At 44.3% G+C, this 26,377-nt stretch overlaps 1 protein-coding gene across 1 annotated transcript; it reads left to right on the top strand.

The window, feature by feature from the left end:
- Window positions 1-24,520: 24,520 nt before the first annotated feature.
- GPR32 (G protein-coupled receptor 32) lies at window positions 24,521-25,569 on the top strand. The gene is given in 2 exon segments (XM_004440437.2): window positions 24,521-24,830; window positions 24,833-25,569. Coding segments are annotated over 2 exon segments (1,047 nt in total).
- Window positions 25,570-26,377: the final 808 nt, after the last annotated feature.

Raw genomic sequence — 26,377 nt, 5'->3', positions numbered from 1 at the left:
TGCCTGTGAGGCCATGAGACAGTCCCTTACCCGCTCTGAGCCTCAGTTTCCTCATCTGAACATGGGCACAATCAGCCCTACCTTGCATGGCTCTTGGGATGTTCAGGTGAGCCCAGAGAAGTAAGCGTTTAGGAAACGGTGGAACATGAGCCACACGATACCTTTCCTTCCCCACCATTTTTCGTGCCTTTATTCCCTGGGGCAGTGAGGACGCCCAGGAGATGGCCAGCCCAGGCCTCAGCATTGTGGACAGCACTCTTTGCGGGAGGTCCTCTTTTGGAATCACTCCGGTGTCCCCCAATACTGGCCACATGGTCCTGACCCTGACACCCTCATGAAGCCCAGGAACCGGAGTGTCACCCCATCTGTCCTTACATCCCTGCCCCTCCCCCTCCCCCAGCCACTGCACATCTGCCTAAAGTGTCACCGATGGATCCACCAGTGGGAGGAAGGAGCCACCCTGTCGTCTCCAGGAGGGGAGAGCACGATGCGCCCGTTCCCTTCAGGAGTCGGTTCTCAGCCCCATACCCTCCCTCGGAGGTACAGAATGGGAGGCTGGGGGGTGGGGGGCTGCCTTAGTTTAGGGGGGCTTCAAAGACGGGACTGAAGATCTTAAAATTCTTACTCCTCTGAGCTTGTTCCCAGGGTGGGGGCGGGGCAGCAGGACGGCAGAGGGCAGATTTGGCAGACATTGATGGGTATCTGTTAATGCCGGAGGGGTCCACCGCCACAGACCTCACATTCTGGAAAGTAAGTGGGCGGGGCAGTTCAATGGTTACACCCGCCTCGATTCTGGAGCCAGAGGGCCTGAGTTCTAGCTCTACCTCGGCCACTTACCTACTGGGCAAACTTGAGCCAGACTTCTCTTCTGACCCGGTCCTGATCAGCCTGAGGGAGGGACCCTTGCAGGGCAGGGCTGGGGCTGGCCAGCTCCGCATCCCCAGCATCCCCTGGCACATGGGAGCCCTTTGAATGAATGAAGGTGCTTGCGTGGGGCCGTGCTGGGGACCCTGAGATGAGTCGGATCTCTAACTGCTGCTTTTCCTCCCTGGCCTCCCCCAGGCCTGGGTCAGTTGCCTCCCTGGGCTCCCACAGGGTTGGGGGCTTTCCTCATCAGCCCAGGGACAAAGCGTTGTGGGCGCACAGAGAGGTCGACTTGGGGAGTGGATGGCATTTGCAATGACTGTTTATGCATCGTATCAGTTAGCCTGTGCACTGCATTCGGGGCTGACTCGTGACTCAGTTCTGTCTTTGGGAACCGTGTCCCCTCCTCCAAGAAGCCCTCCCAGGTCTCCCCATTGGGTGTTTGCCAATGCCTCCCCTCCCTGGCTCTCTGCGGAGCACCTGCGGTTTGAGAGTTCAGAGCCGCGGACCAGAGAAGGCCTGAGCAACTGGTTGGGATCGAGGCATTAAGGGATCCCAGGGAAGTGGTGGAGGAAGGGCGCGAGGCCTGAGATAACCCAGCTGGAGGAGGAATCAGAGGCCGCAGGGCTTGCCAGAACTACAAATCCCAGGAGGCCGAGCGGCAGGCCCACTGCTGCCTTCCCAGAACCACGTTTCCCAGCAGCCATCGGGTGCCTTACGTAGGTTCCCTTGCAAACCCCGCCCCTTCCTTTCATGTGGGGCTCGCCTACACTTCCCAGCAAGCCTTAGGACGCGCCCCCTGAGGTGATCAGAGCTCGGCAATGTCCAATCAGAGTTCAGACCCCTCCTCCCCCGAGGCACTTTGGGAAATGTAGTCTGGTCACGCGTGTACGGATAGGAAACCCTGAGTCGAACGTTCGCTTAGGCTGTGACAGGCGCTCAGATCTTTCCGACAAGTTTTTCAAAACACGGATGAATTCCACGGTGGATCATAACCATTTTTTAAAAAGTGAAACAAATTCATAGAAAATATCAGAACGCATAGAAAATGGTAAGACATAGTTCTGAAAATTTGAGTGTCTTGAGTAGGTACTGAATTACAATATAAAATACAACATAAAAATTCTTCATTTGCCTGCAGAAAGTTTGCTAAACGCTGGTCCAGATCAACTTAGCTTCTTAAAACAAAAACAGCAGAACTTTTTATTTGGAAGTAATTTCAAACTTATAGATAACCTGCACAAATACAAATATTGTATTTGTGTGTACACTTTACCCAGATGTATCTTTTTTTTTTATAATTTTATTTATTTATTTATTTTTCCCCTAAAGCCCCAGTAGATAGTTGTATGTCACAGTTGCACATCCTTCTAGTTGCTGTATGTGGGACGCGGCCTCAGCATGCCCGGAGAAGCGGTGCGTCGGTGCGCGCCCGGGATCCGAACCCAGGCCGCCAGCAGCGGAGCGCGCGCACTTAACCGCTAAGCCACGGGGCGGCCCCAGATGTATCTATTGTTAATAGTTTACCCCACTGGTTTAGCTTCATCGTGATGTATCTGTCCATCCTTTCATCACCCACCTGTCCATCCTAATCCAATCACCAGGGACAAGCTGAAGTCAGGTTTACTGACCCATTGCAATGAAGGAGACCACATCCCAGAGGAGGAACTGTGATCGAGTTATAGGATTTGGGGGAAGAGAGTAATTTGGGTGAAATTTAAGTGAAACTGTGTTTCGGTGGCTTCAGAGCAAAGCATGGATGCATCAATGAGTCAACAGCAGGTCTGGACCGCAAAGCGGACTCAGCTCCTGTTTCCTTGGAAACTACAAAGTTAAGATGAGTGTGGCAACTTCTGCCCAGAAACCCTATCTGAGGCTCTGCGTCAGGGCTGGAAATTGAGGCTACTTGTCTTTGTCAAAGTGACTTAGATCTTCTGCGCAAGAGTAGGGTGTTTCATTTTTGTGGATATACTTTCAAACAGCAAAGTTGCCAAAAGCATAGGCTTTTAGAGAACAAAGTTTCTCAGTGAGATAGCAGTTGTTGTTCACAACAGAGGGTGGTTAGAACACTTGACAGCTGCAGCGTATCCCTGGGAGAAATGTTTCTGTTAACTTTGCAGCTGGCTTTATCTGTGTCCATAGATAGATGGCGAGGCAGATTTTTATAGTCACAGCTAGTTTTTGTTTCTCAATATATCCATATATTTTCTGAAGCGTTTAAGGGCTAGTTACACACATTTACCCCTAAATGCTTCGGTGTGTATTTCTTTAGAAATCCTCTCTTATGTAACCACAGTAATCAACCTTCGTAAATGTAACATTTACATAATACTTTAATTTATTGGTGATATTCCAATTTTGTCAGTTGACCCAAATAATGTCCTTCTTAGCACTTTCCTCCTCCAGTTCAGGATTCAGTCAGGGGTCAGGTACTGCATATAGATGTCATGTCCCCTTGAATCTGGAATATTTCCATATTTATGATACTGACATTTTGGAAGAACACCCCCTATCCCTTTATTAAAATAGAAATTCCTCACTTGAGTTTGCCTGATGTCTCCTCATGATGATTTGATTCCCCACCAGAACACATGAGGTGAGGTGTGTCCTTCCTTTTTAGGGTCAGTTGAGAGAAGTGTGCAAAGCATGGAATGGCTTATTTTGTTTTCCTTTTTCCGTTGTCGGTGGTTCACCTTAAACATGACTTCTGCAGGTTTTTCCCGTGCCAGCCCCATGTTCTTCATTCATTCATTTGCACAACTTGTCCTCTGCTCCAGCCCCAAGTCCCTACCTCCTCTAAAACGCCAGCCTCATTTCCAGCAGCAAGTACCTTCTTTTCAAAGCACAGGTGGTTTGCGTGAGCCAGGCCAGATGGCAGTGTGAGCATGGGTTTTGGAAATTCCTCTGGGGAGGTAGTTCCCCTCTCAATCTCTCTTTCCACCTGTTCCAAACACAGCTGGACGCGAGGTTCTGACCCTGAGCAGTGACAGCTCCTGGCAGCCTTTCGGGCAGGAAGCCACAGCTGGGGTGGAGTTGGGTGACAGAGGTGGCGGGAAGTGGAATACCACTTCTGCCTTAAAAACAATCTTTCTGGCAATTTTGTAATATCTGATACATGTAAAATAATTTATGTGTAAATACTGAGGCATAAAAGACCCCCAATTAACCCCCCACTCTGTTTAATAATAGGACGTTATTGTTAAGTTATTCTTTCTTTCCCCCATCGCTCATCCCCTCACCTGTAACCACTATCCTGAATTGTGTTAATCCCTCACTTGATTTCTATTATTACTTTAGCACGTTTGTGTGTGCCCTTAAACAACATGTTATTTAGTTTTGCTTGTTTTTCAGCTTTACAGCAATGATATCTGTATTCGTTTGCTAGGGCTGCTATAACCAAGTACCACAGACTGGGGGGTGTAAACAACAGAAATTTATTTCTCGCAGTTCTGGAGGCTGGAAGTCTAACATGAAGGTGTTGGCAGGGCTGGTTCCTTCTGAGGCCTCTCTCCTTGGCGTGCAGACGGCTGCCTTCTCTCTGTGTCCTCACATGGTCTGGCTTCTGTGCTTGGGCAGTCCTGGTGTCTTTCTGTGTCTCAATGTCCCCTTCTTGTAAGGACACCAATCAGCTTGGATTAGGGCCCACCGTAAGGGCCTCATTTTAACTTAATCACCTCTTTAAAGGCCCTGTTTCCAAATATGGTCACATTCTAAGCTACTGGGGGTTAGGGCTTCAACATGTAAATAGGAGTGGCACAATTCAGCCCATAACCATTTCTTACTGTATGTATCTGCAGCTGGCAGTTTATTATTATTATTATTATTATTAAAGTCTTTATCTTTTTAGAGCAATTTTAGGTTCACAACAAAGTTAAGAGGAAGGTCCAGAGATTTCCTATAGCCCCCTGCCCCCACACATTCACAGCCTCCCCCACTGTCAACGTCCCCCACAGAGTGATACATTTGCTACAGTTGATGAACCTACATTGACACATCGTTATCACCTAAAGTTTACACTAGGGTTCACTCTTGGTGTTGTGGAGATTAACAAAAGAAACCTCAACTAAGTTGGAGTTGGGAAGGCCTGTGGGGGAGCTCTCACATGTGATCATATACTGTCAATTAGACCAAATAGGAAGAGAAAGATGCTGGCATCTTGGACAGGAAGCAAAAATACTTTACTACTGGAGGAAGATTTCTCTCCCCACCTGCAACAGCCCAGCCAATGAGAAAGGCCACAGCTCAGCCAATCAGAAACGCCACAGCTCAACCAATGAGAAATGCTGCAGCTAGCCAATGAGAAAAGCCACAGCTCAGCCAATCAGAAACGCCACAGCTCAGCCAATGAGAAATGCCACAGCTCAGCCAATGAGAAGCTGTTTCCACCCTGAACTGTCACTTTCCCCCAATGGACTTTCCTTTAGAACAGCCTCTCCCCACTCCCCCTTTTTCTCTATAAAAGAAGCTCCCTGCCTTTGTTCTCTGGATTCGCCTTTGATTCGCCATAGCATGCACATCCTGAATTGCAATTCTTTTGGCTATTCCCCAATAAACTCGTTTTGAGGGTAAAATAACAAGCAAATTTGCTTTTTAAGTTGACAGTGTTGTACACTGTATGGATTTGAACAAATGCATAATGACATGTATCCGTAATTATAGCATCATACAGAGTATTTTTACCGCCCTAAACATCCCCTGTGCTCCACCTGTTCATCCCTCCCTCCCCCAGCCCCTGGCAACCACTAATCTTTTTAATGTCTGCATAGTTTTGCTTTTTCCAGAATGTCATAAAGTTGGAATCATACAATAGGGAGCCTTTGCAGGTTGGCTTCTTTCACTTAATAATACACATTTATAGTTCCTCCATGTCTTTTCTTTCTTTTTTTTTTTTTTGAGGAAAGTTAGCCCTGAGCTAACATCTGTTGCCAGTCCTCCTCTTTTTGCTGAGGAAGACTGGCCCTGGGCTAACATCCGTGCCCATCTTCATCTACTTTATATGGGACGCCACCACAGTATGGCTGGATAAGCAGTGCATTGGTCCGTGCCCAGGATCCAAACCCACGAACCCCAGGCCACCAAAGTGAAGTGCACACACTTAACCATTATGCCACCGGTCTGGCCTCTCTCCAAGTCTTTTCATGGCTTGATAGTTCATTTCTTTTTAGCACTGAATAAAATTCCATCGTCTGGATGTACCACAGTTTATCCATTCACCTGCCAAAGGACATCTTGGTTGCTTTCAAGTTTTGGCAATTATGAATAAAGTTGTTATAAACATCCATGTGCAGGTTGCAACTTGCTTTTTAAAGGCAAACTTACGTTACCTAGATTTGTTTATGTTGGTGCCCACAGCTATAGTTCATGCATTTTCACTGTGGTATGGTATTCTCTGGGAGAGATACCACAATGCATTCACTCTGTTCTGGCTGAAATTTGTGCATTTTACAAGTGGGCACTTGTGTTCCATTTTCTGCTATTGTGAACAAAGCTACCATGAAGGTGTTTGTACTTTCCCCATTGCCACACATGTGCAAAAGTTTTTCTAGGATCTGTACCCAGGCGTTCAACTGCATAGCCAGGGAGAATGGGATAAAATGTTTTCCAACGTGGTTCTACCCATTATGATACCACCGGTCTATGCTTGTCTTCCAATTCTCCACATCCTCATCAACACTCAATACCATCAGGTATAAAATTTTTGCCGGTCTGGTAGGTGGAACATGTTATCTCACTGTGGTCTTAAGTTGCATATCTTCAGTTACTAATGAGGCTGGGCATCTTTTCATCTGCTTATTTGGTGTTCTCATGCCCCTCTCCGTAAAATACCTGTTGTAAGCTTTTACATATATTTTATATATAAAATTTTAAATACATTAAAAAAATTTATTTGGGGTGTCTCTCTCTTACTAATTGGTAGTCTTTATATATTCTGCATACTAATCCTTTGTCGGTTATGCATTGCAAATCTGTGGCTTGTTCTTTTATTTTCTTGATATTGTCTGTTGATCAGAAGTTGTTAATTTTAATGTAGTCAAATTTCTCAATGATTATGCTTGGTACTTTGGGGGACTCATTTAAGAAATTATTCCCTGCCCCAAGGTGATAAGGACATTCTCCTTCATTATCTTCTAAAAGTTTTGCATTCCCTTTAATCCATCTGAGGTTGATTTTTGTGAAGTGTAATGTAGAAATCCAATTTCGTTTTTCCTTATAAGGATGATCAATTATTTCAACAGCATTTGTTGAATATTTATTATTTTCCAAGTTCTCTGTGGTCCCTGTTCTGTCATATTTTAGGATTTGTGGGTCTTTTTCAGAGCTCTCTATTCTGCACATTAGTTAATTTGTCTAAGCCTGCACCAAGACCATACTGTCTCAATAACCATTGCTTTATACAAAATTTCACAAACATATGTAGTTTTGTATAAACTATCCCAGAGATTAGAAAAGAAGTAACACTCCCTAACTCATTCTATGAGGTTGCTACAATGTTAATACAAAAATTAGTCAAGAACAGAATAAGCAAGCAAAATCACATTCTATTTCTCTCATGAATCAAAAACTCTTAAGCAAAATATTACCATCTGGCTTAAACAATACATAAAAATATAATTCCTGATGAGGTTACACCAGATATGTAAGGTTGTTTAGCCTTAGAAGAATCTGTTAGTTAATTCACCACATTAACGGATCAATGGAGGAAAACCAGATGACAATCTTCACAGATGGAGAAAAAGCAGTTGATAAAAACTTTATCCAAAAAATATATTTTGTTTTTTGTGAGGAAGACCAGCACTGAGCTAACATCCGATGCCAATCCTCCTCTTTTTTTTTTTTTGCTGAGGAAGACTGGCCCTGGGCTAACATCCGTGCCCATCTTCCTCCACTTTATATGGGACGCCACCACAGCATGGCTTGACAACTGGTGCGTCGGTGCGCGCCCGGGATCCAAACCAGTGAACCCCGGGCCACCGCAGCAAAGCGTGCGCACTTAACAGCTTGTGCCGCTGGGCCGGCCCCCCAAAACTATTTTTTTCTAGAATGAGCTAAGCATCTAACTCAAATGGTTGGAAAATAGCAATAAAGCAAATCCACAGAAACAAGAGCAAAATAAATGATAAAAAATATGGGCAGAAATCAAAGAAATGAATGGGAGGAGAAAGAAGATGAAGAAAACCAAAAGCTATCTTAATTTTTGAAAAAGCTCCTAAGATGGACGGACTTTTGACAAAACTGAATAAGAAAAAGGAGTTAGACTGCAAATGAAATACAAGGTGTAAAAGTGAGTACTTACAGCCAGGGAAGAATTATAACCAGTGATGAAATAATACTGTGACTAACTAGGGGCTAACATTTAAAAACCTAGACGAAGTGGTCAAAATACTAAAAAAATATAAAATGCTAAAAATTAGACAAAAATAGAGAACTTGAAGAAATCAATAAGTACTAAAGTGTTTGATGTCATAGTCAAAGATCTCCCCTCTCTTTCTCTCTCAAAAACAAACAAACAAAAAACAAACAAAAACAACAATAAAACAACCCACAGGCACAGATCTTTTTTTAGGTGAGTGATGCCAAACATTCAAGAATGCTTAATTCTTATCTTATGCACATTATTCCAGAAAATAGACATCATGTACAATATGTCTAGCTCAGTTTTGGAAGCTAATGCAATGTTGATTCCAACACCAGAAAAGGAACATAGACAAGAAAAGAAAATTTTACCTCCATTTCACTTGTGAATGCGGGTGTCAAAATCCTAACTCAAATAACAGCCTATGAAATCCAATATTGTATCATAATTCATCACGATTAAGTAGGATTTATTCTACTAATGCAAAGATGGTTCAAAATTAAAAAGAAAAAAGAATCTTTCAATATAATTCACTGTATTAATAGACCAAGGAAGAAAATGTAACGATTTCCATGTGGAAAAATAATTTGATAAAGTTTTATATTTATTTATGATTAAAAATTAAAACACTTAGTAAACTGGGGGGTGGGGGAAGGGACTTTTCTTAGCCTCTTAAAGCTTCCAGCAAACACTATAGAAATTTTGGATGTTTTCCTATTAATATTAAGAACATTAGGATATCCTCATCATGGCTGTTGCTTAACATAGTACTGTACATAAGTCCTGACTAATGCTGTATGAAAAAAAGAAAAAAAAAGAAGAGGTGAGAAGACTAGGAGAGAATAGAGAAAGCTGTCATTATTTGAATATGATATAATTATATACCCAGTAAAACCAACAGAATTAACAAACTCTGAGAACAAATAATAAAAGATATCAGCAAGGCCCCCAGTTACAAGATTAACCTGCAAAAACCAATTCCATTTCTCTACACCAACAATAAACAAACAAAATGTAATTAAAAATACCACTCGCAATCCCAACAAAAATCTAGCAATTAACTCAGAACTAGCAAATACGAAAACATAAGAGTCTGTGGAGAAAACTTAAAGCCTAATAAAAGACCCTAAAGATGTTCTGAATAAAAGCAAAGACACAGGGGCCAGCCCTGTGGTGTAGCGGTTAAGTGTGTGCACTCCGCTGCCGGCGGCCCGGGTTCGGATCCCGGGTGCGCACCGACGCATCACTTGTCAGGCCATGCTGTGGTGGCGTCCCATATAAAGTGGAGGAAGATAGGCACAGATGTTAGCTCAGGGCCAGTCTTCCTCAGCAAAAAGAGGAGGATTGGCATGGTTGTTAGCTCAGGGCTGATCTTCCTCACACACACACACACACACACACACAAATAAATAAATAAAATAAAAGCAAAGACACACTATGCTCTTGGTTAGGGTGATTAAATGTTATACAGATGTCAAAAACTCCAAATAATTTATAGATTTAATACAATTTCAAGCAAATTTCTACTTTGATTATTTTAACAGCTTTCTTGAGATCCACATACCATACAGTTCACACAAAATGTACAATTCAGTGGTTCTTAGTATATTTAGATACGTGCAACCATTGCCACAGTCAATTTTAGAACATTTTCATCATCTCAAAAAAAAAACCCTGTACATTTTAGCTATCACCTCCCTATCTCCCCATCTGCTCCCAGCCCTAAAAAATCACTAATCTATTTTCTGTCTGTATAGATTTGCCTATTATGGACACTTCATATGAATGGAATCATATAAATATGTAGTCTTTTGCGACTGACTTGGTTTAGCACAATGTTTTCAAGGTTCATTCAAGTTGTGGTGTGTATTAGTCCTCATTCCTTTTTGTGGCTGAATAACATTTCATTGTATGGATATACTACATTTTGTTTATCATTCGTCAGTTGACGGACATTTGGGTTGCTCCTACCTTTTGGCTTTTATGAATAATGCTGCTATGAACAAGTCTATGAGTCTCACTGTGTACGTTTGTATTCTTGTCTCTTGGATATATACCTAGGAGTGGAATTGTTGGATCATATGGTGCCTCTATGCTTAACTGTCTGAGGAACTGCCAGGCTGTTTTCTAATGTGGCTGCACCATTTTACATTCCCGCCAGCAGTGTATGAGGGTTCTGATTTCTCCAGATCCTCGCCAACACTTGTTACTATCTGACTCGTTTTATTCTAGCCATCCTAGTGGACGTGAAGCGGTGCTCCGTTGTGGTTTTGAATGGCATATCTCTGATGACTAATGATGTTAATATTTTCAGGTGCTTTTTGGCCATTTGTGTATCTTCTTTGGGAAATGTCTATTCAGATCCTTTGCCCATTTAAAAATTGGGTTATTTGTCTTTTTATTATTGAGTTGTGTTCTCTACATATTCTATTTTTTTTAGTTGTTACTTTGGGGCTTACCATATACATTTTAATTGATCAGATTAAGCTTCAGATTTATAGTAGCTTAATTCCAGTGAGATATAGAATGGTTACTCCTACATAGCTTTATTCCCATTTCTCTCTCTTTTTAGTATTATTGTTATATATATATTAATGTTACAGACCAACAGTACATTGTTACCATTAATGCTTTACCATCTGTAGTCATTTCCTTAGCCCAATGTAGTTTTCCTCCCACCCACCTCCTGTGTGTTGTTATGGGCAACTATACTACAAATATTACATTTTTATATGTTATAGGCCCAACAATACATTATATACATATTATTTTATACAGTTGCTTTTAAAATCAGTTAAGAGAAAACAGGAGAAAAACTATGCATTTATACTTCTTTTATAGTTACATAATTACCTTTACTATTTTTTTCCATTACCGTCTGGAATCAATTTGCTTTCAGCCTGAAGAACTTTTGGTGTTTCTTGTAAAGCAGGTCTGCTAGCAACAAATTCTCCCAGTTTTCGCTTATGTGGGAATGTCTTTATTTTGCCTTCACTTTTGAAAGATAGCTTTGCTGTGTATAGGATTTTTGGTTGACAGTTTTATTCTTTGAGTACATACTTTGAATGTGCTGTACCACCACCTTCTGGCCTCCATCATTTCTGCTGAGAAGTCAGCTATTAATCTTATTGGAGTTTCTTTGTATGTGACAAGTCATTTTTCTCTTTCTGTTTTCAAGATTTTCTCCTCATCTTTGACTTTCAACATTTTTACTAGGATGTATCTGATGGTGGGTCTCCTTACATTTATCCGATTTGAGTTTATTGAGCTTCCTAGATGTGTAGGTTAGTGTAATAAACTTGGGAAGTTTTCAGCCATTATTTACTCAATTTTTTTTCCTGTTCCTTTCTGTCTCTCCTCTCCTGCTGGTACTCCTGTTATGCATATGTTGGTCTGCTTAATAGTGTCAATAACAGCATAGTTTTTACCACATCTACTAGAGACCATCTACATTTGGGTTCAGTATTTAAAAATGTGGAAATTAATAAAAGAAACCTTAACTAAATTGGGGTCGGGAAGGCCTGTAGGGGGAGCTCTCACAAAGTATCATACACCGTCAATTACACCAAACGGGAACAGGCGTACTCGCATCTTGGACGGGAAGTAAGACTAGTTACAACTGAAGGAAGATTTCTCTCCCTACCTGGCAACAGCCCAGCCAATGAGAAATGCCACAGCTCAGCCAATGAGAAATGCTGCAGTTCAGCCAATGAGAAACACTACAGCTCAGCCAATAAGAAACACCACAGCTCAGCCAATGAGAAACGCCACAGCTCAGCCACTGAGAAATGCCACAGCTCAGCCAATGAGAAACACCACAGCTCAGCCAATGAGAAGCCATTGCCGCCCTGAACTGTTACTGTCCCCCAATGGACTTTCCTTTAGAACAGCCCCTCCCCACTCCCCCTTTTCCTCTATAAAAGCAGCTCCCTTTCTTTGTTTGTGGGATTTGCCTATGGTTTTCCACAGCATGCACATCTGGAATTGCAATTCTTTTGGCTATTCCTGAGTAAACTTGTTTTGAGGCTTTTCAAGTCAACAAAAACACAGAATGGCTAGGAGAAAAGAATTTCCTATTCATCATGTTATTCTTTTAGCTTTCCTGTGTTTTAAAATACTTAAAGTATGAAGGGGTGCAAGAGCACTTTGGGGTGTTGGAACCTTTCTGTGTCTTGGCTGGGGTGGTTGTTACACCACGTATGCGTTTGTCAAAACCCTAGAACTGTACCTATGAGGGTGAATTGCGCTGTATGCAAATAATGCCTTAATTTAAAAAATACTTAGAGTCGATTTTTTCCGTTTTTCTTATATTAAGGATACAGATTTGACAACCTTAAATTTAAAAGCTCTGTGTATAAAAAACAACTCATACTAAAATTAACAGGGAAGAAATAGACTTGAAAAAAAAGTTGTACCTCATGTGACAGAAATAGCGTTAATAATCTTATCATGTCAAGTGACAGAAAAGGGAACAAAACCCTTGGATTTCAGGAGGCAAGTGGGCAAAAGACACGAAGAGACAGCTCATGAAAGATGGAATATAGTGAGTCACCAACCATTCCAGGAGGATATCCCATCGCACAAGAAATCAAAATCACTCCAATCAGTCAATAACCAGGGGGAAAATTTTAACGAGGAGACCCAGAGCTGGTGGGTGAGGCTGGAGCAGATTCTCTCCTGCCCTGTTGTATTCCTTACATCCTTTTGGATAACAAAGTCAAGATCTTTTCTTCTTTGGGGGCCATTTCTGGAAATCCAAAGAAATAATCCTAAACATAGAAAAAAGCTTTATCCCCAAAGGTGTTATTTGCAGCGGTATTTATAACAGCAAAACACGTAGTGGGGAGGGGGGTGACAACTTAAATTGGTGCCAAGAAGGAATTGCGTAAAAAAATGTCACAGTCTCGGCATGAGTACTACAATTTTTAGAAGGTGGAAGAATATACAGCAGCAGGGGGAAATACTTCTCAAAACCAATTGTACAAAGCAAGCCTACCCACTTGAATATAGTATTTAGGATTTCACCATGGCACGAAGCAACCCCAGTATCCAGCCAGAACACAGCCTGGTGAGAACAATTATCATCTTACCAGCTGCCCCCAGTGTGCCCCCTAAACAAAGGAACTGGCTCTGATAAAGGAGGGCATCAAAAAGGTAACACGTTCTATCAATTCTTAGAAGCACATTTTCCCACATTTTGATCTCTCTGAAACTGGAGGGCATCTTCCAAGGGCTGGCACCCCACAGTTGCTGCTGGCGAGCGATGAATATCTGCAGAAGGGGTGTCGCAGCCTAGAATAAAACTCTGCAGACAGAGTGGGGCACTCTGAGCCCCTGAGGACCAACTGGGTGTGTGTAGGGGGTGGGGGGATTGGTGGTGAATAAGCTGTGTTCAGAAATGCTCTAGAATCAGAAATCAATAATACACCAGTGCGTGAATTGCAAAGCTGGCTCAAGAGGCCAGTGGTAATGATTTTTAATTCTCACATGTCGTCTTTAAAGAAACACCACCTCACCAAAGCTAGAAGAGGGTCTAGTCTAAGGGTTGGAAAACCATAGCCCACTGCCTGTTTTTGTACAGCCTGTGTGTTAAGAGTGGTTTTGAAGTTTTTACATGATTGAAAAAAATCAAAAGAATAATGTTCATGGTGCATGAAAATTACATGAAATTCAAAACTCTGTGTCCATAAATAAAGTTTTATTGGCACACGGCCCTCGGCAATCATTCACCTGTTGTCTATGGAACTGATCTTCACAGCGCAGAGTCGCGCCCTTGCCACACAACTCGAGTGGCCCACGAAGCCAGAAATATTTGCTTTCCAGCACTTTACAGGAAAAGTTTGCCCACCTCTGTCTAGGTGGCCCGGGAGATGGTATTGTATAGAAGTATATGGACGTGAATGATTCCGAGTCAAAAAGTGATTCAGAGGAGTTGAGTCTCCCCCCAAATCATTATAATATTTGTAAGACAATTGGAAATGTAAACACTGACAGAATTTATTTTGTATGTGTTGAAGAATTATTGTTATTTTTTAGGTGTGACGATGCTATTATAAATTTTTAAAGGAGTCCTTTCTTTTAGAGATAAAAGCTGAAATCTTTGCAATAAAATGATATATCTGGAATTTGCTTCCAAATAATCTGGTTAGGGGAGAATGGGTGGGAATATGGATGTAGCAAGATCATTGAAGTTGAGTGATGGTTCCATGCTAGGGTCATTACACTATTTTGACTACTTTTTTATGTGTTTGAAATTTTCCATAATAAAAATTTTTCAAACACTCAAGGCACTCAACCGCAAAAAAATGTTACAAATACTTTAATCTATTCCTTCTTGTGCATGCACAAAATTCATCTGTAAGGGATCTTTCAATAAATATAAAGTAAAATTCTGAATGGTAAGAAGCATTGTGCTGTATTTTATGAGCTCTGTCTTTTCTTTATTTGTGGTACCTATAAAAATGGTACATCTTAGGGGCCGGCCCATGGCCTAGTGGTTAAGTTCGGTGCGCTCCACTTTGGCGGCCTGGGTTTGCGGGTTCGGATCCCAAGCATGGCTGACCTACACCACTCATCAGCCATGCTGTGGCGGTGACCCACATATAAAGTAGAGGAAGAATGGCACAGATGTTAGCTTAGGGTGAATCTTCCTCAGCAAAAAAAAAGAAAATAAAAGGTATGTCTTAGAGTCCATGAAATGCAGCAGCTGAAACATTCTGTAGAAGAAACAGTCATACTAATCATGAGAGCTGACGATTTTTGAGCACCTACTGTGTGCCACGCTCCGTTCTAGTTCTTTGCATGTATTAACTAATATCGCCATCCTGACAGCCCTGGGAGGCAGAGAGAAGAGAAGGGAGGGGAGTGGGGAGATGGAGGATTGAGGGCCCTGCGAGCCAGAGATCAGCATGGGGCTTATTAGGAGCAGTCACATGTCCATCTCCCGCAGACTGTCTTTGCAGTTTCCCGGGTCCTGGTGACAAGAATCTTCTGGACCACAATTTCAAGGGCACCAGCATTGTCTGCAGGGAAAGGGAGACGTTAAAGCTTGGACGTTCAGAGCTTAATTCATTCCTCCCCCGTCTCAGTCCTTTTGGGTTGCCACAGCAGAATACCATAGACTGGGGGCTTATACAATATTTCTCTTATACAATAGAAATGTATTTCTCACAGTTCTGGAGACTGGGAGGTCTAGGATCAAGGGGCTGGCAGGTTAAGTGTCTGGTGAGGACCCACTTCCTTGGTGAGGGAACTTTGGGAGATAAAAGTGTTCATATCTTGATTGTAGTGCTGGTTACATGGGTGTATACATTTAGAAGAAACTAAATGAGTATATGCTAAAAATGGGAAAGTCTTTTTTTTTGTTTGTGTGTGGGGAAGATCAGCCCTGAGCTAACATCCGTTGCCAATCTTCCTCTTTTTGCTGAGGAAGATTGGCCCTGGGCTAACATCCATGCCCATCTTCCTCCACTTTATACGGGACGCTGCCACAGCATGGCCTGACAAACGGTGCGTTGGTCTGTGCCCAGGATCTGAACCCGTGAACCCTGGGCCACTGAAGCAGAGCACGCGCACTTAACCGCTATGCCACTGGGCCAGCCCCCGGGAAAGTTTTATTGTATGTAAATTATATCTCAGTGAAATTGATTTTTTAAACTATTGGACCTTCTCAAAGCTGGCTTCTTGGCTTTCTTCTGTGTAGATAAAAACATTGCATGCTTCATGTTCTATTTGCGAATAAACCCTTACTAAAAATTTCCTTCTCGTGTTCATGATTTGAGCCTTACTGGCCTGCTGTTTTCTCTTAATTTCAACTAAACAGTTTTGGTGCTTGGCTTCGGAAATTCCAGCCATTCCAAACTGCCAGTGAAAGAAATCTCAGCACGATAAGAAGGAGAAAAGGCTCTGTCATCCATCTGACAGCTGTAGAAAAGCACATACAATCCTCAGGGCCTTTGCACATGCTGTTCCCTCTATCTGGAACACCCTTCCCTTCCTCTTTGCCTAGTGAACTCTTATCATCCTTCAGATCTCACCTCCAGTGTCGCTTCCTCAGCAAACCTCTGACTCTGACATCATTTCCTTTGTTGCAACTCTCATCAGACTACGTTCCCTTCCCTCAGAACACTTAGCCCTATTTGTAAACAAATACACTTGTTTCTGAGCGTGTTTGTTCCATGTCGGTCTCTCTCAGTACTCAGAGTCTCCTGTAGGCAGGGCCCGGGCCTGTGTGTGTCCACCCTGTTCTCCCCAACATCCAACCCAGCGCCCAGCACGCCACTGGTGCTTGACACATATTTGATGAAGGTTGAATGAAAGGGGCTGTTTGCCCGTGTACCAGTCAGCCTTTGCTGCGAGACAACCCACCCCAAAACCTAGAGGCTGAAAACAACAACCACATACTATGCTCGTGATTCTATGGGCGGTTCTGGTGGTCTGGGTTGGGCTTTTCCACACATCCCTACTGACTCCGGGCATCTGAAGGACCCCTCTAGAGCTTGAGGTTTTATGGGCCACCAAGCCCACACACACACACACGTACCTTGGGAGAACGAGTGGAGAGCACACGCATCTTTTATTTTGGCTTTTAAAAAGGAAAAACCCAACCCACCATTACACCGACCATGATTTCCTAAGAAAAGGACAGCTGAATCGCGCCAAAGTAGGGAGGAGCAGGAATGAGTTACAGAGAAAAAAAGACACTTCTCTATTGCACACACACAGCCAATGGATATGAGAATCTTTGCTGTATTGTGGAAGGACTGACATGGAATTCTATAGATAGAGCTCTAAGAGCTCTGAGAACTGGAAAAGAGAGAGAGAAAGGAAGGGAGGAAGGAAGGAAGGAAGGAAGGAAGGAAGGAAGAAAGACTTTAACCAGAAAATCCTCCCAGGGCTCGCTATTTCCCCCAGACCAAAAGCCAAAGTCATTACAAAAACTCAAGGCCCGATGATCTGCCCCATTAACTTTCTGACCTTGATTCCTATTACTTCCTTCTTTGCTCACTGGTTTCCAGTCACACGGGCCTCAGGGCCTTTGCATGGGCTGTTGCTTCTTCCTGAAATGCTCTTCCCCCATATATCTGCAGGTTGCACAACTTCACCTCCTTTCAATCTTTCCCCAGGTCACCAGCTCTATTCACCAGCTCTGGTGGGAACCAGCCCACCACCCAGTACTCCAGATCCCTCTACCGTCTTTGTTTATTATGTCTGTTGTTTATTTCTGTTCCCCTCTAGAAAATGTGTCTGTTTGTTCATCTGTGTTATCCCAAGTACCTAGAACAGTGCCTGGCACATAGTAGGTCTTCAACACATGTTTGTTGATTGAGTACAGTCTTGAATCATTGGAAATTGGGCAAAGTGTATATTTACACCATTCACACAAGAGCAAATTGAAAAGCCTTTCAAACTTAAGAGGCCCAAATTCCCTAATAGTTTGGGAATGTGACTTGAAGTAACAAAAAATAGTGCTTCTCACCCATCAGCCTGGAAAAGATTTGTAAATTTGAATATCTGCTCGTGCTGTGTCTGGGTAAGAAACTGGAATCCCTCTAGATACATCTTGGACTTCCCAGACTCCAGAACCATGGGAAATAAATGTTTGCTGTTTAAACCACCCAGTATTTGGTATTTTTGTCACAGCAGCCCAGACAGACTAAGATAGCCATCTTGTAATCTTCAAATCTCATATTAGTACCTTCCAATGGAAAAGTGGCATTGGAAGATGCTGACAGAGGAATCTGAGATATGTAGTTTCCAGGCTTCCAGCCCCAGAAGAACATGGAATAAAAAAAGAAAAAATAGAAAGTCTCTAGCAGATGCAGGAACAGCTATTGCCGATGGAGATGTGGGAGAAAGGATGCTTACATGTTAATGAATACTCCAGTCTTTTTGGAAAGCAATCTCACAACATCAATTACAAACACACAGCCTAAGCCACTATGGAAAACTACTCAGCCATAAGAAACGATGAAATCCAGCCACTTGTGACAACATGGATGGACATTGAGGGTATGACGGCAAGCGAATTAAGTCAGAGGGAGAAGGTCAAATACCATACAATCTCGCTCATAAGTAGAAGACACAAACAACAACAAACAATCACATAGAGACAGAGACTGGATTGGTGGTTACCAGAGGGGACGCGGGAAGGGATGGGGAGCGAAAGGGGTGATTAGGCACATATGTGTGGTGATGGGTTTGTCTTTGGATGGTGAACGTGATGTAATCTTTTTATTTTTTTATTTTTTTATTTACTTTTCCCCCAAAGCTATGTATGTCATAGCTGCACATCCTTCTAGTTGCTGTATGTGGGACACGGCCTCAGCACGGCGGGAGAAGCGGTGCATCGGTGCGAGCCCGGGATCCGAACCCAGGCCGCCAGCAGCGGAGCACGAGCGCTTAACCGCTAAGCCACGGGGCCAGCCCGAACGTGATGTAATCTATACAGAAATCGAAAGATGATGTACACCTGAAATTTATATAATGTTATAGACTAATGTTACGGCAATAAAAAATGATAATGAAAACAAGCAAACAAACAAGCACGAGCCTATTAACCTAGTAATTCTAATCTGAGAATCTAGCCCATACAACTTCAAAAAAAAAGATTGTCCCTGTATCAAGGAAAGCGAGCAGTTCCCGAAACTCTCAGCTGCCCCTGGTCGTCCAGAACAGCTGCAGGGTCACTGGGGCAGCAGGTCATTCTATCTGGGCCCATCGCAGCCCTGAACAAACTTGGGCTTTTGATGGCAAGAAGGGGAAATGGATACTGGGTAGGAGGCCAGTAGCGTCTGCCACAAAAAAGAAGGAAAACCCCAAAATGGAGGAAAACGGCTACATTCAGCTTAGTAAACACTCACTACACGGTCCCCGTTTACCCAAGAGCTGGGGAAGATTTCCCCCTTAGTCTGCAAACTCCTACTTCAGGACTGTTTGCTTACTTACTCATTTAACAGACACAAAACACCAGTTCTGTGTTGGGCGCAGTGCAGATACGAACTCACGTTATCCGTAAAAGTCACGTGTGTGTGCTTCAGTTTCTGTGGCCAAAACTGTGTCCACAACCTAGACACCCACAGCCATGACCACATACATAAGTCCACGCCCTGCATTAAGCATAACTAACATTCACCGAGCCGAGCACAACAAGACATTATCCCTATTTTACAGATGCAGAGACTCAGGCACAGAGTGGTTAAGTAACCTGTCCAAGATCACACAGCTCAAAAGAGGTGGAGCCAGGGGCCGGCCCCGTGGCGTAGCGGCTAAGTGCGCGCGCTCTGCTGCTGGCGGCCCAGGTTCGGTCCCCGGGCGCACCCGGATGCACCGCTCGTCAGGCCATGCTGTGGCGGCGTCCCATATAAAGTGGAAGAAGATGGGCACAGATGTTAGCTCAGGGCCAGTCTTCCTCAGCAAAAAGAGGAGGATTGGCATGGATGTTAGCTCAGGGCTGATCTTCCTCACAGAAAAAAAAAAAAGAGAGAGACGGAGCCAGGATTTGAACTCAAGTCGCCTGCCTCTAACCTCTCTTCTGTGCAGTAATACGTGGAAAACACAGAGTAGGTGCTTCATGAAGCTGAGTTCCCTTCCTGAGGTGGCCAGCGGGCTGGGACACGAGAAAGGACAGAGGAAGAGAATTGGAAAGGTGCAGTGAAAGAATCTCTCTGGAGCTCCTTTCCTTTTAGCCCCCCAAGCTCCCAGAGCCTATGAGGACCCACATCTAGTGACCCATCACGGGCTCTGATACTGATCTCTGCGGCCACCACGACTCTTGCTCAAGATTCTTTCCTGGACTCTTAGCTGCTCCAAAACTCACTGGCCAGCCTACTGCCGTCTGCCCCACCCTGCCCCGGGCTCAAGGCTGGCCGCTGCCCGGGACAGACAACAGAGACAGACAGAACTCCCTTGTCCTGATCTGTGCCCTGGGACACAGGGCACGGTGACACGGGACTGGGATTTGGAGGGGGGGCATCAGGGAGCTCAGAGGGTGGGGGCTTAGGAGCAACGACAGTTGAGGTGTGGCTGGGATATACGAGAAGGAGGTGACAGAGATGGAAAGTTCTGGAAAACCTCCTCTGGGTGAAGAACTCTCTCATGCCACTCATGTGAGTTCCACCAGGGAAGAGATGTTTGACTATCTTCATCGCTGTATCCCCAATGCTCAGGAGAGTGTCTGGTGTACAGCATGGGCTCAATGCCTATTTTTAGACTAAACGAATGAATTCACCCTCCAGGGCACAAAGGAGAGATTGTCCTCTTTAACCAACTATTTGTCAATTATTTATTGAGTGCTTACTATGTGCTAAGGTCTGGTGAACGAGCCACACACCATCCTCGCCTCTATGGAGCTCAGAGTCTCGTGGGGGACATGGATGTGAATCAAATAAACAACAAACTGAGGCCGAATTGCTACCTGTCATGATCCCTTAGCAGGTGAGAAGCTTCTGTAAGAAGATCTGCTTTAGTCAAGGTGATCAGGGAAGGCTTTGGGGGAGGAAGGAGAATTTTCACTGAGATCTCAAAAATGAGTGAAAAAAAAAGCAGAGGGAAAGGAAGGGTGTTCCACACAGAACACAAGGTGTAGCAGCATGTGCAAAGGCCCTGAGGTGGAAGGGAACACAATGAGTTGCACCAAGGGAGACAAGAGCAGGGAAACGGGAATGCGGTGAGTGAGGGAGAGCAAGGTGCCAGCGGAGTCTGGAAGGGTTGGCAGGGGCCCCACCATGCATGCCTTGCGAGCTGTGTCAAAAAGATGTGTATTTATCCCGAAAGCGATGAGGACCCACAGGAAAATTAGGGTTCGAACTTTTGAAGGATCGTTCTGGCTGTGGTGTGACAAAGGGCTTGAAGCGGGGGCAAGTGTAGGAGCAGAAAGACCAGTGAGTAGGTGGGAGTTGCTGGGGGATTGGACGGAGGGGCTGAGGAGGCAGGGAGAGTGGGCAGATGCAAGAGACTTTTTGGAGGCAAAATTGACCAGGTTTTGTGATCAACTGGATGTGGGAGGAGAAGGAGAAAGGTGTTTAAGGATTCTATACTCCTCTCTTGGCTCAGAGAGCCAGCATCTCAACTAGAATTTCAGCCTATGAGTGTCTGAAGTCTAAGCCCCCACTCTTTCTCCAGCACCACATGTCTCTCCTCTGTCTACACTCACCCTGGGTGCTCACATCAGACTCAAGGCTGTAAGGAACATCTAAATTCTAATGACTCCCACCTGTCCGTCTCCAGCTGAGATTCTCTCTATAATCTCACTGCCCAGTCTAGCTGCCGGCTCTGGTTTCCCTCTGGACGTCTAACAGGCAACCTCAAACCCAGCGTGTCCACCACTGAGCTCCTGGGCTGACCCCAAACCTGCTCCCCAAACTGTCTTCCCATCACAGTCGATGGAGCTCCAACTTCCAGATGCTCGACCATCTTGCGGTCACCCCTGACTCTGCTCTTCCTCTCCCTCCGCACATCCAGCCCATCAGCAAATCTGGTCAGCTCCGCCTTCAAGGTGCACCCAGAGTCTGCTTCTCACTGCTTCCGCTGACACCTGTCGCCCTGGCCCCAGCCACCATCCTGGCTCACCTGGCTTATTGCAGCAGCCTCCTCACCTGCCTCCTGCTTCGGTCCTAGCCCCATTGAGTCTAGTCTCCACCCAGAAGCCACAGTGATGGTTAAAACCTAAGTCACAGCCTGTCCTTCCTTTGGTCGAGAGTTTCCTGTGGCTCCTACTTCATTCAGAGTAAAAGCTGGGGGAGTCCTCTCCGTGGCCCACAAGATCCTGCACGATCTGCTCCATCCCTGTCTCACCTCACCTCCAACTCCTCTCCTTATTGCTCACTCTGCTCTAGGCACACTGTTCTCCTCATTGTTCCTTGGACAAACTAGGCACCATCCTACCTCAGGACCTTTGCACAAGCTGTTACTGCTGCCTGCAATCCTCTTCCTGCAGATATTCATATGGCTCACTTCCTCACCTCCTTTGAATCTTCGCTTACCTTTTTTTGTGTGTGTGTGAGGAAGATCAGCCCTGAGCTAACATCCGTGCTAATCCTCCTCTTTTTGCTGAGGAAGACTGGTTCTGAGCTAACATCTATTGGCAATCCTCCTTTTTTCTCCCCCAAAGCCCCAGTAGATAGTTGTATGTCATAGTTGCACATCCTTCTAGTTGCTGTATGTGGGACGTGGCCTCAGCATGGCCAGAGAAGCGGTGCGTTGGTGTGCGCCCGGGTTCCGAACCTGGGCTGCCAGTAGGGAGCGCATGCACTTAACCGCTAAGCCATGGGGCCGGCCCTTTGCTTACCTTTTTAATGTCTTCCCTGGCCACCATTTTTAATACTACAAGCAGCCCCTTTCTGCCTCATCCCCCACATTTCCAATTCCCTTAGCTTGATTAAAAAAAATTCTTTTTCTGATGATCCTCATTCTTTCTTGTATATATGAGTTACCGTTTGATGTCATTTCCTTTCACCCTAAAGAATCTTCTCTAGCATTTCTCGTGGTCTTCAGGCAATAAATCATCTCAGATTTAGCTTATCTAAAAATATCCTTATTTTATCTTCCTTTATTGGAAGGATATTTTCACAGGTTACTGAATTCTGGATTGACAGATTCTTTTTCTTTTTTTGGTACCTTAAAGATACTGTTCCATTGCTGTATGGTCTCCCCTGCAGTATAGTGAGAAGTCAGCTGATATTAACATCATTGTTCTCTTGTATGTAATGTGTTTTTTTCTCTGACTGCTTTCAAGATTGCCTCATTTTTGGACTTCAGCAGTTTGATAATAATGTGCCTGGGTGTGCTTTTCTTATATTTATCCTGCTTTGAGTTTACCGAAATTCTTGGATCTGTAAGTTAATGTCTTTCACTAAATTTGGTAAATTTTGGGTCATTATTTCTGCAAATATTTTTCTGTCCCATTCTCTTTTCCTTTCCTTCTGAAACTCCAATTACTGGTAAGGTAGATTGACTGAAATTATTTCACAGGTCTCTGAGGTTCTGTTCACTTTTCCTTAATATTTTTTCTCTCTGTTCTTCAGGTCAGATGATTTGTATTGATCTATTTTCAAGTTCACTGATTTTATTTCCAGTATTCTGTGAAGTCCAGCCAGTGAAATTTTCATTTCAATTGTTATATTTTTCAGCTCTGGAATTTCCATTTGACTCTTTTTTTATGGCTCCTCTTTCCTACCAGTATTCCCCAACTGTTCTTTAATTATGTATATCTTTTCCTTTAAGTCTTTGAACATACTTGTATTAGATGCTTTAACATCTTTGCATATTGCAATACTCATGTTATCTTGCAGTTGGTTTCTATTGACTTCTTTCTTTGTTGACTATGGCTCATACTTTCCTGTTACTTCCCATGTGTAGTGGTTTTTCATTGGATACTGGCCATTAAGCCTGATACATTGTAGAGACTCTGCATTGTGTTACGTTCCTCTGAAGAGTGAGTCTTGTTCTAGGAGGCAGTTGAGTTGGCTGGACTCAAACTCCAAACTCTGTTTTCTCTTGTGTGGACAGCAGCTGAAATCTCTGCTCAGTTCTTTCAAATTCCAACTTTTGCTTTTTCACCAGGCATCCTGGGGGCCCCTCTGAACATGAATAATTCAGTCAGCCAACAACTTGGATGGATTTTATATGCAGATTTTGGAGTTTACCTTCTCTGGGGCTCCCTTCTTTCCACAATTCCCTCCTTTCTCACTGTCTTTCTGGCTGATGCCAGCTCATAACTCTGTCCTCTCACACCTCAAGCCAGTGAGGATGCAGAAATTGCATAATGCCCACACCCCAAAGATGCAAACTCACTACCCTGCCCTTGTGCAGTTCCCTCATCAAGGGTAAATTCTCCTTCAGTTTTTGCTTGATTTTGATCACTCTCCAATGTCTCTGAACAGTGGATTGATTTTTAATACTTCGTCCAGATTTTATAATTTTTTATCTGCTGGACTATCTGTCTGACTAAGCTACTCTGACATAACCAAAAGTCAGAGGCCCCTCCTTTTTATTTTGTATCATTTTTATTTTTTTCCACATCACTTGTAACCTTGTAAAGTAGCGTGTCATAGATTTATTTATTTTATGTATTATGTTTCCCATCTGACATCCCCCACTAGGATGTGAGTCCCATGAGGGCCTGTTTTGTTACATGACTCACTACCCGTACCTAGAGCAATATCAGAGTGACATAATAAGCACTCAATAAAAAGGTATTGAATAGGGAAATGAATGAAGGGGTCTTAGAGGGGACCATGGGCTCTGAAAGATGGTGAAAGGTAACCAGTGGCTCTGACATGTGGTCATTCCTATTCTAGAAGGATGAAATTTACCTCTGCTTCCAAATGCCCACCTGAGGAGGTGGGCTGCCTCCACCAGCTGACCATGGCTGTCCAGTCTGTGTCCTTCATGGTTGGCATAGTGGTCAATGGGCTGGCGCTCTGGATGACCACTTTCCACATGGCCTGCTCTGTCACCACCGTCTGGTTCTTCAACCTGGCCCTTGCCAACTTCACTGTCTTCCTGTCTCTGCCCATTGCCATATATAGCACAGCCGCCGGCCAGTGGCCCTTCAACGACTCGGCCTGGAAGCTCTACCTGCCCTTCCCAGCCCTCATTTTCTTAACCAGCATCTCCTCCTGGTCCTCCTCTCTGTGGACCGTTGCATCTCTGTCCTCTACCCCATCTGGGCTCTAAATCACCACAGTGTGCAGCACACCTCCTGGCTGGCCGTCGGCGTGTGGCTCCTGGCTGCCATCACGTGCTCTCTGTACCTGAAATTTCTGACCATTGGAAAGTGGGAAGGATGTGTCTGCTGCTCCTTCAAGTTTGACATAGAGAATGAGGGGAGGGAGAACTCCCAGGATTGGAGGCGAGTGGCTGTGGAGAGGCACTTGGCAGTGACCATCATTCACTTCCTGCTGGGCTTCTTGGTGCCCCTGGTGATCATCAGCACCTGTGCCCACCTCATCTGCACCAAGCTCCGGCAGGAGGGCTGGGTCCAGGCCGGCCAGCTGAAGAGGTTGCTGCTGCTGGTGTTGGTTAGTGCCTTCTTCATCTTCTGGTTTCCGTTTAACATGCCGCTTTTGGTCCAATTGGGGTGATTTTTGATGCTAAGGAAATCTCATCACCCCACGATGCTGCTCATCCTCTGGGCTACCTTCTCCTTGGGCTGTTTCAACAGCTGCCTCAACCCTTTCCTCTAAGTCTTCATTGGCAGAGATTTCCAAGAGAAGTTTTTCCAGTCTTTGCCTTCTGCCCTGGCCAGGGCATTTGGTGAGGAAGGGTTTCTCAGCCAGCCTGTCCCCGAGGTGAAGCCCCCAGGGGGTGACGGAAACCTTCAGATGGAAGCTGGAAAACCTCCTGCTTAATCTGCAGACTCTTCTCTAGGCTGGCTTCCAAGACCCTGACAAATCCTGTGTCTTCTTTCAGGAAGTCTTCCTGGCAACACTTCATCTAAATCTCTGCATACGAGACATCTAGTTATTCCCCAGTATCCATCTTACCTTTCCTTTATAGTAAGACTCCTATTTGTTTTAAACTGTGTGCATAGTTAGCCAAAATAAAAAAAAGACTACATTTCCCAGTGTCCTTTGCAACAAGGTATGGCCATGTGACTACTTTCTGGCCAATAGGATGTGAGTGGAAGTAATGAATGTAACTTCCTTGAAGTGCCCTTAAAGGGAAAGGGGCCTGCCCTCTAGTCCTCCATTTCCCCTTTTCCATTGTCTAGAATGCAGGTATATCAGTTAGCTTCTGCTGTGTAACAAACACCCCAAAACTTAGAGGCTTAAAACCATAACTTTTTATGATTTCTTGGATCAGCAATTTGGGCTGGTCTTGGCTGGTCTTCTTCATGAAGCTGTGGTCAGCTATGAGTCAGCTAATGACTCTGCCTCTGGGAGAGGTGGCTGGCTTTCAACTGGGATGATGGGATTCATTGAGCCATGCAGCTCTCATCATCCTGCAGGCTGACTGGGGCTTTTTCACATGGTGTCTGGGGACGGTTCCAAGTGCAAGAGGGGATGTATGAGACCTAGACTTGACACTTTGTACAATGTGACTAGTTTCAAAGGGTGGGGAAATAGATTCCACCTCTTAATGGCAAAATCTTCCAGTGACGTTGCAAAGCGACGTAGACACAGGAAGGTGTGCAGAACTGGGGCCAGTTTTATAATC

Source organism: Ceratotherium simum, chromosome 33 (genome assembly GCF_057802395.1).
Source record: "Ceratotherium simum simum isolate JZ-2026a chromosome 33, ASM5780239v1, whole genome shotgun sequence".
NCBI lineage: Eukaryota > Metazoa > Chordata > Mammalia > Perissodactyla > Rhinocerotidae > Ceratotherium > Ceratotherium simum.
The sequence above is the reverse complement of the archived record's forward strand: the minus strand, read 5'-3'. Positions and strand labels throughout refer to the sequence as shown.